The 16831-nt window shown below is 50.4% G+C and overlaps 1 protein-coding gene across 1 annotated transcript; it reads right to left on the reverse strand.

Annotated features, from left to right (window-relative positions):
* Positions 1–7072: 7072 nt before the first annotated feature.
* Positions 7073–15723, reverse strand: LOC122367838 (origin recognition complex subunit 4-like). The gene is made up of 7 exons (XM_043341278.1): positions 15630–15723; positions 14133–14351; positions 13686–13854; positions 10213–10649; positions 9760–9897; positions 9245–9394; positions 7073–7932 (listed from the first exon to the last, which is right to left on the reverse strand). The coding sequence occupies exons 2-7, from the start codon at positions 14346–14348 to the stop codon at positions 7768–7770; spliced, it is 1275 nt and encodes a 424-aa protein (XP_043197213.1). The 5' UTR covers positions 14349–14351; positions 15630–15723; the 3' UTR covers positions 7073–7767.
* Positions 15724–16831: the final 1108 nt, after the last annotated feature.

The following is a 16831-nucleotide window of genomic DNA, read 5'->3' on the forward strand; positions in this document are numbered from 1 at the left end:
ATCACAGGCACTCACAACTTTGACCGCCATCAGTCCCACCCGGGAGAGGACAAGCCGACATAGAACCACATCGGGAGGAGCCGGCTCCGACAAAGGAAAACCCAGGACGGTAGACGGCGGCTAGCAGCGGGAGGTCTCACCCGTCCTCACCGCCGCACATCGCAAAACAAATATGATGAATCGCGGGCGGTCGCGGGTGTGCTGACGCCGCGCCGGTCGGGCGCGCCCCCGTAATGAGGAATGTCGGCACGGTCCTCGCCGGCGGACCGGACCGGAGTGGACCGGACCAGGGCGCGACGGTCCGGTCCGACCATTATCCGCCGGACCACAAACGAAGATGGATCGCGCCCCGTTGATGAAAGTCAGCGAGAACAATTAAATCATGAACACCCAACAAATATTTGAGACCCATTTGAGCCGCCAGCGATGATTACTGTAGAAAATTGTTCCAGTTTTTTCTTCTTCGTCTCCACTTTCCGCGGACAAAGGCCTGTTACCGTGTTTCATCCTGGACAATGGCCCGTCCAGCCGACCCGGGCAAAAAGCGACCCTAGTTAAACAGTAGTTACAGAGGGCCGGCGTTTCGCTCCTCTTTTGTTCTGCGACTTTCGGTGGCGATGAAAGAGGCGTCTGATTGATCGTATCGCCTTACAGAAAACCGTGAAACCCCGGCACGAGCTGGGGCGGGCGGACAGAGGCGGGGAGGGTAGAGCCTAGACTGACGGAGGGGCAGAACACTAGGACAGTCGGGACTGAGAAAAAAGGACTGCAGTGCATAGCAAGCCAGAGTAAATATTCTAGAAAGATGACTGGTGGAAAGAAAATAATGAAGAACTGGAAGAACACACAAATAACTGGATAAGACGGGAGGCGGCAGATGCAAAACAATGTGGGATAAACAAGCAGCAACATATGTATGCAGAAGACAATTGCAAATAATAATCACTGATCAAAAGAGGAGCGAAGGGGTATGAAGAGAGAGAGAGAGAGAGAGAGAGAGAGAGAGAGAGAGAGAGAGAGAGAGAGAGGGAGGGAGGGAGGGAGGGAGGGAGGGAGGGAGGGAGAGAGAGACCACTCGGGGGCGCAGCGCGGGAGAGTCGAGCAGAGGCGGGAGATGATCAGGTGAGACCATCCCCAGGACAGCTGATTAATCCCGACCGCTGGAGAATGTCCTAACGCGGGAAGAAAGTGTCGGACCTCAGTATCGAACTGCTAACCAGCCTGTCAGCCGGAAAATTGTGTTATTAACGCCCGACACCAAATTGGTTCAGGAGAGCGTGGGAAATGGTGCCTCATGCATTTCATTTGGTTCAATAAAAGTGGCACCTTGGCTAGCGCCCCGTTACAACGGTGAATGAAACGCCCACATTCAACAAGTTGGGGAGTCCCTAATGTGTTGTGTAACAGCACAGCCGGTGATAATGTGGATAATGTGGATATCGCAGTTGCTTAAGTGAAGAAAAGAACTTACCATAAACACCACTGAACTTATTCTTTTCGTAAAATGTGCGTTTTGCCCGAAAATAGCATCACACCATCAGCATAATACCTTAAGAACTTTATCGTTTGCTCATGCGAATGCGAAAAATACCTCGCTGGCTTATACTCCCAAGTCCCATCAGCATCCGACACAATACAGTTTAGAGACAGCTGAGCAACTGAGCCCGGGCGTAAACGCTGAATGTGACTTATCACCTGCACGGCACCGCGCACTGAGATAAAACCCGCTGCATAATTTAGTCAGTACGACCAACGAAGCATGTGATTGACGAAACTACCAGGCAAAAGAGCCAGGTAGTGGATAGCCAATTGTACTGACGCTGTGCACTTGACGCGCTTGCAGCTGCGTTAGGCTTAATTTTCTAAATCGAGGTCAACACATGTAACGGTTGTTCGACGCGATTAATGGTATGCTCGGATTATGACGACACTCAGTGTTTAGTTAGGCTCGTCTTCCCATAATTATTACTGCATTACCGAGTATTTATCGCCGATCTTTACGGGCGGCGCGGGACTGATTAAGGAGCCCGCTCCGTCCGACCGCGGTTAGTACCGCGATGTGAGCTCACATCGCTGATAGCAGCCGTCTTAATCAGCATGTCATCAGGACATTCCCGCTCCCAATTTGATTACGGCCGCCGGTTAATGCGGTTATAATAACACGATAACTCGGCGCCGATAATTAATTGATAAGCTCGGTACCGATGTCGATCAAGGTGGGATGCAGTCTCGATCGGGAACACACGGATGCAATGAGAGTCAGTGGGAACTGGGAGATGCCAAGTAGAAAATAGATGCAACCGAGCGAGAACGCTTTCGCATAAGGCAACGTTCCAAGCATTCAGGCCATGGCTTAAAAGTACAGAAGCAGTTTATGCAATATTTCCCTATTGAACCACTGCAAATCAAAACACAGCTTGCATCAACACGGCGTATTGTATGTAGTTAATGTATACTTAGCCCTTAGGTCTTGGTCTTGGTGATATAGGGGAAGTTGGGGCAATGCCGGAGTTGGGGCAAAGCCGAAATTCGAGATATTTCGAAAACCGTAAGACATGGATGCCACCTGTCAGTGATGCTCTGAAGCTTAAGTGACTACAATTATCGCATGTTTGTTACGAGTCGTCATTCGGAATACTTCGGCTGTGAGGGCGCCAAGAGCGTTTTCAAGGTACGCCTTCCTTGTACTACATGCGCCTTTGAAGCTGCATTTCTTACTCATTATGCTACCGTTTGTTTGGCCAATTCGGTCAAGTAATCTTCAGCATGTTTTTGCATAAGTGTGCTGCCTATTTGAAATTTATACGGCACGTTGAAAAGTTATGGGCCTGCAAATGAAAGTATGGCTGGCTGGGGTAATGCCGAAAACGTGCAATTACGCACGTCAAAGCACGCTACGTGGACTTTACTGCTGTAGAATAGCAACGCGAATTTTTAGTCACACAAATTACACTTTCAACCGACACAACGGCCTGTTACCTATAAGGAGTTATTTACCTGGCATTTTCTTATTATATCACACAATTATAACTTCCAGTGTGCACCAAGCGTCCTCAAGCTCTTAAAACGCGTGTCAGCTTTGATAAATTCTGGATAAAGTTTGAGATAAAGTGGCAAAACATCAATGTCGGCATTCCCCGTAAATCATTTCTCCCATTTTCGGCTTTCCCCGCAGTCCGGGGCAACGCCGAAAAAGTCACTTCTTTGATATTTTTAGTTTGTGCGCTTAACGGTATGCGAATTCATCAAACGCGCCTGGTATGTTTGAAAGGCAAAAGACTGGCCTCTCGAATGACGCCAACAAGAATAGCTTATGTTGTCTACCTTGCGTGCTACGGGCGTCAGAAAAAAAAGTATTCGGCGTTCCCCCAACTTCCCCTAGGTCTTGGGTCGTTCGCCAGCTATTCGGCCAGCCTCAGTCCCAACGCACTGCGTGCCTTTGGCTCTCCACAGTCCTCGCACCCCACCGACCAAAAGGCCATAAATAGTGCACCCCTTTAATACCCGCCGCTCGCGCACTAACTACCTGGATAAATATTTGAATTGGGTCCACCAGGTGCTGACCACTCGGCCCCGTTTTAATTGGTCGGCTGCCCCGGTTAACACTCGGGGGGAGAAGGAACAATTTTCGGCGCGCCTCTGATCAAATAACCGTCACCACCCCTCTGTGCGGGTCCAGTTTATGAGGACCCACCCCTAGTGAGCGCGCAGTGCCTCATCTTTAACCAGCCATAAACTGTGCCACGCCACCACCATTATACTCACAGAACACTTTTTTCTCGGGTATTCTCACTTTTTACCACTTTCTTATGAATTAATTATAATATTTTAAGGATTGCGCGTTAGTTTTCTGATCATATTTTGTTCGATTCTGTCAGTGCGTGTCGACAATTATTTGTTCTAGGGGAGAGATGTCCGATTTAGCGGCGCTGGTGTGGCGTGTTTTGTGGGTTGCACCCCGAGGAGGCTGATATACTGCAAATGGCCGGGCATTCCGTCTGTGGCGGCGGTAATGACGCCTGGAACGGGCACAGGGCGGCTGTGGAGCACAGCTGTGGCGCCCCGCAGCAGACCGGCAGATGAGATACCCTCCGGGGGGTGTGGACCATGCACCGGTCCATCACCGGCAGACAGACTGTCGGGCACTGCCGCACTGCGCGTCAGGCCATCGCCGCCACACAGCCGGCCGGGGGCCGCGCACCGACCAGCTGAGCATCCCAGCCAGCCCGCCACGCATGTGAGCACACTGAAAATGTACTGTTTTACGCTACATCGTAGCAGAAGATTTTTTCTTCTTTCCTAAAAGTCACCATGGCAGATAGGGTTGTGATCTATTGCCTAATGTAGGCATAATGTGGCATTACATGAATTCTGAGGCAACCTGCTTCGGGTAGTTCCCTGTAATGTTCCCTACACACTTATAAAGCTCGAAACATAAATAAAAGTAACATAGATACAAAGCAAGAGCGGTGACTGAATAATTTCCTAGACGTTGATAACTGCCGATTTTCCCCGCCGATAGCTGCCGATCGACGCCCCGACCAAATGGCGAACCAGGATCTGCTTACATGCCTCCCCTCATGATGCAGACGCCAGACAAGCCGAAAGTAAGCGGTACCCAGCTCAGAATAAGGATCGACACGCGCCGGAACACTCCGCCCCAGATACCGGGGGCGGGGGCGTGCCACCCACCTCCAAAACTGGGCGCATCCTCCCCTGCACAGCGTTGTCATTGGTCGAAAAGGCGGACCAAGCCGTCACCAACAAACGATTTATCAATGAGCTCCGCATAACCGGGAGCACAGCATCCCGTTAGGAGTCTTCAGGCGCTCTCTGCAACATGATCTAACAGGGTCCTTCGTGGCGTGTACTGTGTACTACATGGGTGCACAAGGCAACGGGGTTTGCAAGCAGGATAGATGCAGAATCACTTTACGGGATCGCGAAGGCCGAAACCGGGCAGATGGAGAATCGTCGAGTCATTGGCTGTGGCCCGGGGGACGACGGACGAGACCGCGGCGGAGTTCACAGGGCGAGTTACCGTCCCGTGTGTGGCACAGGAGCCGGGCGGGGGCGGGGGGCGGTCGCCGGCGTCCAGCTGTAACCACCGTGTAATGACGGTGACTGTCCTCGAGGGACCGACCCGGCGAAGACCGACCACCGATCAGTGACCGCCAGCCGCCGACGCCGACTGGTAACCCCACAGTTGATAAATCAGCACAGCCGACCGGCGGCCGAGCCGCTAATGAAAGACTGGCCACCGACGGCGGCGGGGTAAATCAGGCTGCCGACGGGAGCTGTTACCGAACGTACGGAGCTCGTTAGGGGAGCGGGCCGATGGCCGGCAGGGAGGAGGAGGACGCTGTAACGAAAGGCCACGAATAGAATGGTAGGAAGTGTGATTTACAAGGGCTTCAGACGTTTGTTTTGTCTAAGTTACAGCAACCATCATGTTGGCTTTCATTGGAGACGATTTCACAAATCGCGCGTAATATTGTTTTCCAAGTCGCAATAGTTATCCAATATCCATCCATGGAACCACTTTATAGGTGTACCCGCGACCGACCACGCTCTTCGCGATCACTCGTGGGCATATTTCACGCCAATACTCTATATACGGTCGCCTGCACCAGCACAATTAGCTATTGCATGAGACCGCGGCTGAGTGTACACTGTAAGTACACAGACCCACGACTGAGAGTACACTATAGCCCATAGCTGGGAGTACACAGACCCACGGCTCTCAACCGACACCGCACACCCATCCGGCAGTACCGGCCGGCCACAAACGGCCGCCTTACTCCGACCGTAACGAGGCCGCCGGTTCCACGCCGTGTTGACGTCATCGGTCCGTCTTCACAGGTGTAGCCGGCCGGCGTGGGAGACGGCACCAACCCGTGACCCGGCGCCGGGCAACTTCCGGGAGCTCAAGGACGCCGCCGGAGGTTCGCCTCGCCCATCGGGTGCATGGACGGGGTGGAACTGGAGTATACTGGGAGCTGCATAGACAGTTGTGAAAATATTGTACGAGCGAATCGAAAGGAAATTGGATCGTGGGTAACAGCTGAATACCGGAAGAAATCTGATCGATCTACAACGACAATGATATTCACACTATTTTCTAGCGATATGATGACCGAGAACAAAAGTTATAATCAAAGCGAACGGTCAACTAAACCGAAGTAAGAAAACAAATACATAAATGCAATAAAAATCCGCAACACGCAGTCAATTCAGGGACGCTTCCTTGTTGGCATTTGAAGTCCGTTGTGAGCAGCGGTGGGTATTGATAGCGACAGCGGCAGTAGCCGGGGATGGCGAACCGTCCTAAATCACAAGCAAAACTCTATGTCAAGCAGTCCACAATAAGCACTATCGGCGTCCCAAAGCAATAACGAAAACAGTCCTACAGCGGGTCGACTGACGGAAAACCACCGGGCCGGTCCTCCCCACGGCCACCTGCAGTGAGCCTCACCCACGGAGGATCTCCACCACTGCGCTCCGGGCTCCCACCACAACACTGCACGGTACTGCGCCAGGAGCCCATTTCCCCGAACACCGGCCCGGCGGCCGGGGCCGGAGCCGGTCCGTCTGGAGGCACACACGGCCGGCTGGGAGCCGCCGCAGCTCCAGTTGCACGCTCCACGGCCCGTGTGTCGTGAGTGGGCGCCGTTCGTGACACCCCCAGGTCCCACACGGAGCCTCGTGCGCAGCGGGCGCGAGGTGCAATGGGAACACACCGACCGCAGCCGGCCGTAAACTGGCCTAATTGACCGCGGCATATGGTGCTTCTGTCAGGTCATGTAGAAACAGAAACGTCTCGAATGAGCTTACTCTTCAGTTCACTGTAAGCGGAGCTTACGTCATGTGTTTAATTGCTTTTGAGAAACAGAACATAGGCAATGCGAATGTAATGAGTTGGTCGTACATTTCGTTAGTAAATGCTTCCGAGACACGCACTTTTGTGTTTTCAACCATGTTTAAAATGAAGGATATCGTCTAGCTTGGTCAAATTGTTGGCGACATGCTGGAAAAACAGCAGCCACGACGTCCTCATCACAAGACAGAAAAGGCATCGTTTTCTTTATTTTCTTACAAAGACGCGCATCCATACACTAAGAAGAAACAACATGAGCTCATACAAACGACATTCCCTGCCTTCTTGGTCCCAGGATGACATCATGGCAGATGCGGCCTTTGCGCACCTCGCTATCCCCGCATATATCACATAAGTCGCGCCTCTTGAACGGTAGAGGGCGCTCCGGCGGCCCGATAAACAGTCTGTCTCAGATGCATAGGGGACGGAGCACCAGGCGCGCTGAGAAACGGCGAGTTAAAAAAAAAAAAAACGACGACATGGAATGGCTGACTGGGACTTTGTACGTGTGCTTGCCTGATGTCTGAGCTTGGCTTTCTACGCAAAGCCACCAAGGGCAGGGCCACCAACGCACTGCAGTAGCAAGGACGACTGAAGAACAATACATCGCTGTCATGCATGCTCGGTATGGGACACAAATGGCAACAGTCTGAGCGTCGATCATCGGAGACAGACCGGGTCACAGATCAATCCCGGTCTGCAATCAACAGATCAGTCTGCCGCGTCACAGTCAAACCAGATCAGACGGCTAGTTCACAGAACCATCACAGACCAGTCGACACTCCGGCGTATCAGAACAAACAACTGCATCACGGTCAGACCCATCAGGGGGCCAGGCGGCTGCCCTAACACCAGACCATCACAGACCATACAGTTCACCGTCCCCTGGCTCAGATCAGGGCACTGTCAGCCCACTGGGCCACCTCTGTGGGCACGGCACCGGGCCTCTTCACTGCAGCGGCCACCTCCTGGGCGGTGGCGGCCAGCCAAAACAGCTGGTACTCTTTTTGGCCGCGAGAGGCGCCACCGTCGGCCGGCCGGAGCAGCTCCAGGTTCTGGGGAGCAATAACGGGGAGAGAGTCACAGGGGGTTCTGGAGCGAGTTGCTACAAAGGAATAAATGGTAACCCTGACAGCATATTGCAACGGATGCTAAACAAATCGACCAGTTACTATTGCATGATAAATCAAAAACAGCAGCTGCATACAACTCAGGCGGAAAAGAGATCTTATTTTTCGTAACGAATAAAGATGGTTCCGTTGCAATCAGTCACGGCACAAAAAAATCTGCACAAAACTGCAATAAAATGCTCTATTGAATAGGATTGGTGGATTGGTTTAAATGTATCAGTGCCCAGTAGCAAACTTAGTTCGTAGAGAGAAAAAAAAGAATTAATCGACACATTATTAGAAAAAGCAAACACAATGAGTTTGTAAAATAATGGAGCCTCACAAACCAAACAAATGTAAGCACTGCATTTTTTGTGATAACTGACGAGTCTCAAACTTCTTCTAACGATTACCGTGTAAGCACGGAATATATAGTCTACGACATATAGTGTCGTAGACACTATATGTCGTAGTGTAAGCTTGCGTCACATATATTGCGCAGCACTGACTACCTGCCTATCTGCCCAATACACGCCTGGGATCCGAATATGTGTATCAAGATAGATATGCAACTCCATCTCAATACACAGACTCAGAGCACAAGGCAGAAGCGCAGACCAACAAGCAGACGTTGCTAGCTACCATATGCAACCAAACTTACCACGCATCAAACACAGAGCTGTCCTTGTTCCGTGCCTTCCAACAGCGAGGCGCACAGACAGCAAGCTCATAAAAAACGCGAAACAGCAGTCACGGAATCATGGAAATGAGCAAAAAGTTGCTTTGAATAATCACGGACCACAGAATAATTAGTTAAACGCAAGGTTCAATGCAATCTGTGTCTTCCACCAGTTGTGATAAGCGAAAATGAGCTCGATGTAGGACTCCACTATTACTTTAAATTCGTTTACAACGTAAATAATACAAACTACCAATCGGGAAACAGTGGCTCTTCAATGCGACTACCAGTCTAGTTACGGATATCACAGTGATAAATTGCTGTAGCGTTTTGGGAGTAGCCCCAAGTTCAGTGCTTTGTGTTCAGCTCAAGACGGATGTGTGTGGTTATGGCGTATAAAATGTCATTTCGTGTCATCTCGCGGGAAGCAGGCCGGACAGTGACCTGCAAGTTCCGTGGTCTGTCGGACTGACCTCAGACCTGAAGGTCCTGGGGTCTGACTGCCGGACTGACACGCAGGTTCTGAGTTCTGAGTGCCGGACTGACCTGTAGATTCTGGGGTCTGACTGACGGACTGACCTGCAGATTTTCGTAGGCCTTCATCACCACGGGCCTGGTGAAGGACTGGAAGGTGGACTTTCGGCCGGCGAACTTGCCGTACTCCCTGAGCACCATCTCGAAGTTGAAGGGCTCGTCGTACACCTGTGTCAGGTGCCGCATCGCCACCACCTGTCACACAGACGAAAGAGCTGACTTCACGAGAGCCACGGGGTCATACAGGGGTCACTCATTGCAGAGAGGGACACTATCAGCGGAGAAAGCCTTCTCGGGCGCCACTGAGATACTAGGCGCTGCCCGGTTCGGGTGAAAGACTAGTCATGATCCCAGGGTACCGCAAGAACAAACTACGAGACTACATGGATATTTTAGCAGAGGATCCGGCTTTGAGCGAGTGCTACTAACAAAAGTCATGAGACCCCTTCCGAACGACTGACTGCCTTTACCGAAAAAGTAGCATTAACCACCAGCGGCAGCCAAGATTGCTTATACAGTATACACCCCAGCCTTCAACCCCAAGTTCCACGTCCACTTACCAGACAAAGTTCGAGTACTGAGAGCCCCTGCAGCATGGCAGCGCGTCCATCGAACGACATAGTCGTCACCGCAGCGGTAAAATCGGCCGCCTCAGGGGTGGAGCGACCCTCGCGCCACAGACGCAACACCACGTGACGCTGGAGGGGGGGGGGGGGATTGGTCAAACACTGGTCATTGGTGAGGCAAACAGTCATACGGTCTGGAATACTCGTCAGCGGACATATATGAAGAGAAGATAGAGTAAACAAGGAAGGTGACTACATATGTCAGAAACAACGTAACTTACGTCTAAGGGTAACTTCGTCTAAGGGAAGATAGAGGCAAAAGACTATGAACTCGTAACTACAAATGACCACGCACTAAACGTGCAGTATAAATGTAACGAAATTATCCCAAACAGTCTGACACCAACGGACCTCCCCCAGTCACCGGATCACACAGCGGCCGCTCACCAGTAGCAGTTTGAGGTCCCTGACGCTCCTGGTGCGCTCGTGCACGCTCCTGAGCGCGGCAGTCAGCTGCCGCTCCTGGAGGAGCCGCTCCACACTGCGGTTCCAGCGGGCGGCGGCGGCCGCCGGCAGCAGCCACAGGTAGGAGCGAGTGACGGCCGCCAGAGCCTCCACCGACGAGACGCCGTACAGGTACAGCTGGCGGTGCGAGAAGCGCGACTTGACGCGCTTCTCCATCAGCTCGAGCACGTCCAGGCGCGCCGTCAGGCCCAGCACGCAGATCGGCGCCTGGGCCGACTGGGCCACGTCGAACAGGTTATAGAGCAGCGTCTGGTTCTTGTGCTGACAGAACAGGTCAAACTCCTCCAGCACAAACACCACCGTCTTCGACTCCTCCTTGTTGCCGCCGCGGAGAGCCTTCAGCAGGAACGACAGGTTCTCTGTTTGGAGACAAGGAACAAACATAAATACTTGTCGAATGTCGCTGGTGGAGATGCCGCCAGTCATAACATTCTTAACCCGCGCACCGACGGGGGTCTGCGCCAACTTAGTACCGACGGGGGGGGGGGGGGGCGGATGACCGCCCCCCCCTGAGATCTCGAGAACGAAGCAAGATAGCGACAAGCGGTAAACGGCATCGGATACGCACGGTCAAGATCTACAATTTTTACAAAGGTCATTTTCAGGTCAGGTCAAAGATGACGTCACAGGGGTCGAAAAAGTCAAAATGGCGGCGCTAAATATGGAGAGAGTTTTTCTCGAATAACTTTCGAATTAGTCAAGATAGGAACAAACTAAGGGCATCATCGTGATCCTCTCGTCAATCCGCATCGAATGATATATATGTTGACCTCGAAAGGTCAAGGTCAAAGGTTGACCTCAGGTCACGTGACCTCGAGGTCATCATGTATATCATTCGATGCGTCTTGACGAGCTGAACACAATGAGACCATCCACGCGTCTGTATCTTGTTCCTGTACGGAGTTATTGGCCAAAAACCTTTGGTGACCTTTGATGACGTCACATGACCTCACAGCTGCCCAACAGCAAAACAGACCTCAAGGTAGTGAAGGTTGATCGTATATGAAGTCATGTATGGTATATGGGGCCATTCCGACCCGTTTTAGTGGTAAAAACAGGGAGTTGATTTTTCCCCCATTGACTTATAATGGGGAGGTCGCGAAATTGACCTGACCTTAGGTCACCGATATCAAAATTCCGAGATATACAAATTGTAGCTACTAATGACCTAATAACATCCTGCGACTTTCAAAGGCCTCCGACATCTACTGTAGCTCTGGCACGGTGACAAAGTTGCAAAAAAGTGACTTGAGGTTGGGTCATTCAAAGTGACCTGGTGACCTGACCTTGAAAGGTAGGAGGTTCAAACTTGCACACCATGTGTAAAATTGATAAGGGAATAGTCATACCAAATTTCGCGGCGCTACGCGCCGCGGTTTTCCCGCTATTCGCGAAAAACCTCAGGGGGGGGGGGGCGGATATCCGCCCCCCCGTCGGTGCGCGGGTTAACATAGATCCATTCATTGTTGGGCTCGTGTAGCTCAGCAGCATTTTATCCCGGGAAAATATATTCAATACATACATAACAAATTCTTATTGAAGCAATGGCAAACTTATTATATCGATTTAAAAGAGCACAAACATAAAAACATCAGAACATAAGAAAGCAATATTAAAGGTAGTGTGCCACCTTTGAAAGATTTCCCATTTTATTTTTCCTAGGATAAGAAGCTTCTGTTTTTACCTAATATCGCAAAAAAATCAAAAATGGGCCTGGAATAGTGCCTATTTCGCCTAAAAGTTTATCGGTTTTTAGATATGTATAACAACTGTAGTGGGCTCACCTGCAAACAGGCGTCGGGCAACAATCGCGAATGCGGCGCACTTGTGACAATAAGCAAAGGTCATTATAGTGCTACGACCATACGACGTACGGGAATGAGTTATCAGCTGTCTAATCGTAGACAACACAATGTCGAGCCTTAAACTGTAAGCCCGTATTGGTATTGTTTCTTTTATTTGGCTGTCGAACATTATTTATGGTTTGAAATATGATTTTATGTAAAATAATTGATATGAAAAAGCCGTCTTATAAGTTATGACCCCATTTCACCACACGCAAGTGGCAGAAATGACAATGATCAGCTGACGCATTTTTCTTGGCCGAAGTCAGAGCGCGCGGCCCGACGCACCACGCGTATTTGGAAATTCCGACCTCGACGAGCATCAGAAGCCACCTAACAGGCGTGTTCGAAACCGCAGGAGATGATGATGAACGGGTTTATCGAAACTTGATTGGATGAGCATATCGGTAATAGCGATTTCAGTGTGTGCATTTATTGTTCATAGTGGTGTGAAATGTGGTTGGGGTACGACCGACAACCCGTCGGGGCGAATTTCGCACTGGGGTACTCAAAATTTGAAGAATTTAAGACGTTTCCATGAGTTTTGAAGGTATGGATAAGTTCTAAAAATCCGGTTCTCCTTATCTGGGCCATTAACTCCATACGGTCCAAGAAAGCTGGCACACTACCTTTAACACGCGCAGTGGAAGGGGGGGGCGGATTTCGCCCACCCCTCCTGTTTTTCGCCAATAACTCGCGCTGCAAACATAATATTAATGTGAAATTTCGGCTACCTGTCCAGAATTGAATTGCGGATCTTCTCGTGCAAGAAATAAGAAAATCGGTTCACAACTTTTCTAGTAATAGCGGTGTAAAGTCAAACATCCTGCCGCCGCGGCGGCGCGGCGGCGCGGCGGCCGGCGCTAGCCGTTACGCGCCGCCTGAATTGTAGACTGTGCCGGGGCGGGACGGTTCCGTCTTTACATCGCGCTCCTTACCGCTGATTATATTAGATTCGCGTCAAATTCGGTGAGAAGACTGAGAAATGTACAGGCAATCATATGGTCAAAGAATTTTGAAAATCGGCCGGCAACAATTTGAGTTATGAGTGTGTAAACACAAAATTGTGATTGCCGCGTTTCCCGCGTCGGCCGATCCCGCTTCAGCCGGCGACATCTTACCCTTAGCAGGCTTCTAACTGCCATATTTATTATTGGATTATCTAGAAATTCACCATACATACTCACAAACGTTTGTTCTTTCGTATAGTGAAAGATTTTAAAAAATCGGCCGGTAACTTTTTGAGTTATCGGCGTGTAAACGCAAAAAAGTCGCTAATATGGCAGATTTGACCACATTTGACCCCATTTGACCTTGAAGATATTGACCTAGGGTCATGAAATTCACACACAACATAGTTCCCCATGGCCCCCACCTACCCTCCAAATTTCGTCTTTCTAGCTCCAGTGGGAGCTGAGATCTAAGGGGGGGGGGGCGACATCCGCCCCCCCCCCTTCCACTGGGCGTAGTACTCGCAACCCTTCCACTGCGCGTGTTAAACCAGAAAAAAACAAGGCCATGATGTTCCTTTCACCACAGGGCGCCACCCACCGGCGAAGCTACCGAACACCCGGTCACCGACGGCCGACTCGAGTTTGAGCTGCGCCGTGATGTGCCGGATGGCGGCTCTGTCGTCGGTCTGCAGCAGGCCGTGCAGTCGGACGAGCACCGAGCGGCCGTCCGTGCCGGCACCCGTCTCCGAGAGCACGCAGTTCAACAACTGCGGGAGAGGGGCAGCGGGACAGTACGTCAGTAGCGCGAGGATGACTGGGCAGTGGGCAGGGGACGGGTTATCGGCGGAAAGACGGGACTTGCGTCGCGACAGGCTAGCAGCACGAGGGGCATCGAAACAGGGAATGAGCTGCAGCGGCGTCATAGTTCATACAGCTACGATAATGAGGGCAATTTGCAATGATTGCTTGTGAGCAGATGCACGTCGGAACAGACACGGTCGCCAGCTTGTAAGCAGTTCGACCTAATCCCCCCGCCATAACGTACCGCCGTTTTTCCGACGCCGCGGGGACCGACGATGATGGCTGAGTTACTCTCCCCAGTGCCAGCGGCTCGCTGCACCAGCTCAGCTAGCTGCGCCCACTGCTGCGGGTAACAGTCACGCAGAGTCTCCGGGTCGGGCGGTGGCGAGTGCTCCTGCAGCCGGCGCAGCACCTCTGGCAGAGGGCCACTCTCCGGGCTTGCATCGGAGGGTACCCCCATCGTCTGAAGACCGGGCCAGAGTGAATGATGAAATTTGAGTGCCGTGGAAAATAAATGATTGAGGGCCGAGGGGATCGAGGAGGATAAGCATAAGGTATTTTCTGAATAATGATTTCTGATAATAATCCATCTGTTTTTTATTGAAAAACAATGTTTAAAAATCTATATTGCTGTGCCATACAAATTGTCAACTGTCACAGCCCACAAACATCTGATTCCCTCACAAAAATGTTCCTGAGGGGGAGGCTGCTCTAAGATTCTAAAATGGCTCTTCTTGAAGCTCATCCAACCTTTCCAATATTTTCCTAGATTAACCATAGGAACAAACCCAATATCACGATACTGGTGGCGCCAAGGCCCTATACACTGGTAAGTGGTAACACACCATAGTGTCATATCATGAAACAGGGCCCCGCAACTCTTTGTCTGGTTGATAAAGCATTGGACTTGGTCGGTAGGTGTGCACATTTGCTTTATGTAAAAGTGGAATAATTTTGGAGCAAATAAGCATCCAACTTTTGGAGCAAATCATGCAGAAAATTTGGTGCTAGTAGAGCAGATATCACACAAAGGTTTTCCAACCAGGGAGAGGCACTATCCAGGAGATGCTTCTTTCTAAACCAAACCAAAACCAACCTAACCTAACCTAACCTGACCTAACCTAACCTACAACCTACCACCTACAGTGCCTCTCCTTGGTTGGAAAAACTTCATGTGATGTCTGCTCTAAAGTATTAGTAGAGCAGACGTCACACGAAGGTTTTCCAACCCTGGAGAGGGCGCTGTAGGTTTGTAGATTGTAGGGCAGGTTTGTAGGTTGTAGGTTAGGTTAGGTGTTAGGTGTTAGGTCAGGTTAGGTTTGTTTAGGTTTTGTTAGAAAAACATCTCCGGGTATAGTACCTCTCCTTGGTTGGAAAACCTTCGTGTGACGTCTGATCTACTAATGCCCCTTTTCAGCACATAAATACTTTGCCCAATTCAGCACATGAGGGTCTCACAGGCGACCAGCGTAGTGTATGGGCTTCCCGATCCAGCAGATGGGCAGGAAAAGTACATGAAGTCTGATGAAGCAGCGTTGAAAGTTGAAACCTTGCAAATTGCCTATTTCAATTTCAAATTGCAGTGCTTTCCACGATCCAATTCCTGATAATATTCGAACAATATTTCGATATCTCGATATTCAGCATTTTACCACGCATACAAGGCCAAGGCCTACAAGGCCGTATATTAGCACGCATAGGAGTAGGCGTCAAAATCCAGTTAAAATCCCCAACACAGTACCCAGCTATAGGAAAACACCGCCTCTTCCAAGCTCTTCCAAACACCGACGTCCGAAAAGCACGCGAAAATCCGGACGCCGGTGAAAACTCAAAACAGGGCGCCGGAGGGCATATTAGTCACGTGACATTTGGGGCCTGTTCCAGCGCCTCCAGAAACCTCCAGAAAGCTCCAGAAAGCTCTAGAATCCTCCAGAGAGCGTTCCAGCGCCTCCAGAAAGCTCCAGAAAGCTCTCGCCAAAGCTCCAGAAACCTCCAGTAGCCTCCAGAGAGTTGGGAGGTCCAAATTTCTCTGGAGGCTCTGGTCTACATTTATGGCGCATATGTGACAATCACGAATGTAAACAAAGGACTTTTGACTGATTATTTTACAACTTGAATGTAAAGAAAATTACATTGCTATAATTTTGTTAATCTTTCTTAATAAAATTGAAAACAAATTTTGCGTTTCAAGAGAGAACGATCGCCATTCTTTTGGTATCTGTGATACCAATCTCCAGAAATCTCCAGATCAAGGCTATAGAACTCCAGATTGCGTTCCAGCGCCTCCAGTGAAACCTCTGGTAGAGCCTCCAGTCAAGAATTTCTACTGGAGGCGCTGGAACAGGCCCTTGGCCTAATTCAATATACCCTGACATTTGGAACTTCTCCCGCTCCATGGGCCTTCCATGTGCCAAACGTCACGTGTAAATTTCACGAAACTTGATCAAATCGCCCAGGCGCCCTGTTTTCACCGTCGTCCGAAAATCCCGCGATAACTTATCAAAAGTGTTCAAAAATTTAGCTTGCTTCCTCATTTTGCTAATGGAAAAGAAAGAACCTACAACCTAACCTACAACCTAACCTACAGACCTACAACCTGCAAACCTACAACCTAACCTACAACGCGCCAAAAAGTTCGGCCGGCGACGGGAATCGAGCCCTAGTCATTGGATCACGACGGGAGTGAGCTCACCACTACACCACGCAGCCAGCTGACCGGTGAGAGGTGTAAGTCACTTTTCAATGACGCAATGGGATATTCTCCGTATAGCGCCTTCCTTTGGGTGGAAAAAAGAATTACGCATGTAAGGATGCTCACAGCTAGGAGCTATAATAGTGTATAGTCACCGTGATAATAGTTACAGAACACAATTTGAAAGCCATAAATGAAGCTCCTGCGCGATATATGCGTACGATTTTAAGGAACACGGCAGTGAAATTAAG

Source organism: Amphibalanus amphitrite, unplaced genomic scaffold, assembly GCF_019059575.1.
Source record: "Amphibalanus amphitrite isolate SeventyFive unplaced genomic scaffold, NRLGWU_Aamphi_draft 000899F_arrow, whole genome shotgun sequence".
Classification (NCBI taxonomy): Eukaryota; Metazoa; Arthropoda; class Thecostraca; order Balanomorpha; family Balanidae; genus Amphibalanus; species Amphibalanus amphitrite.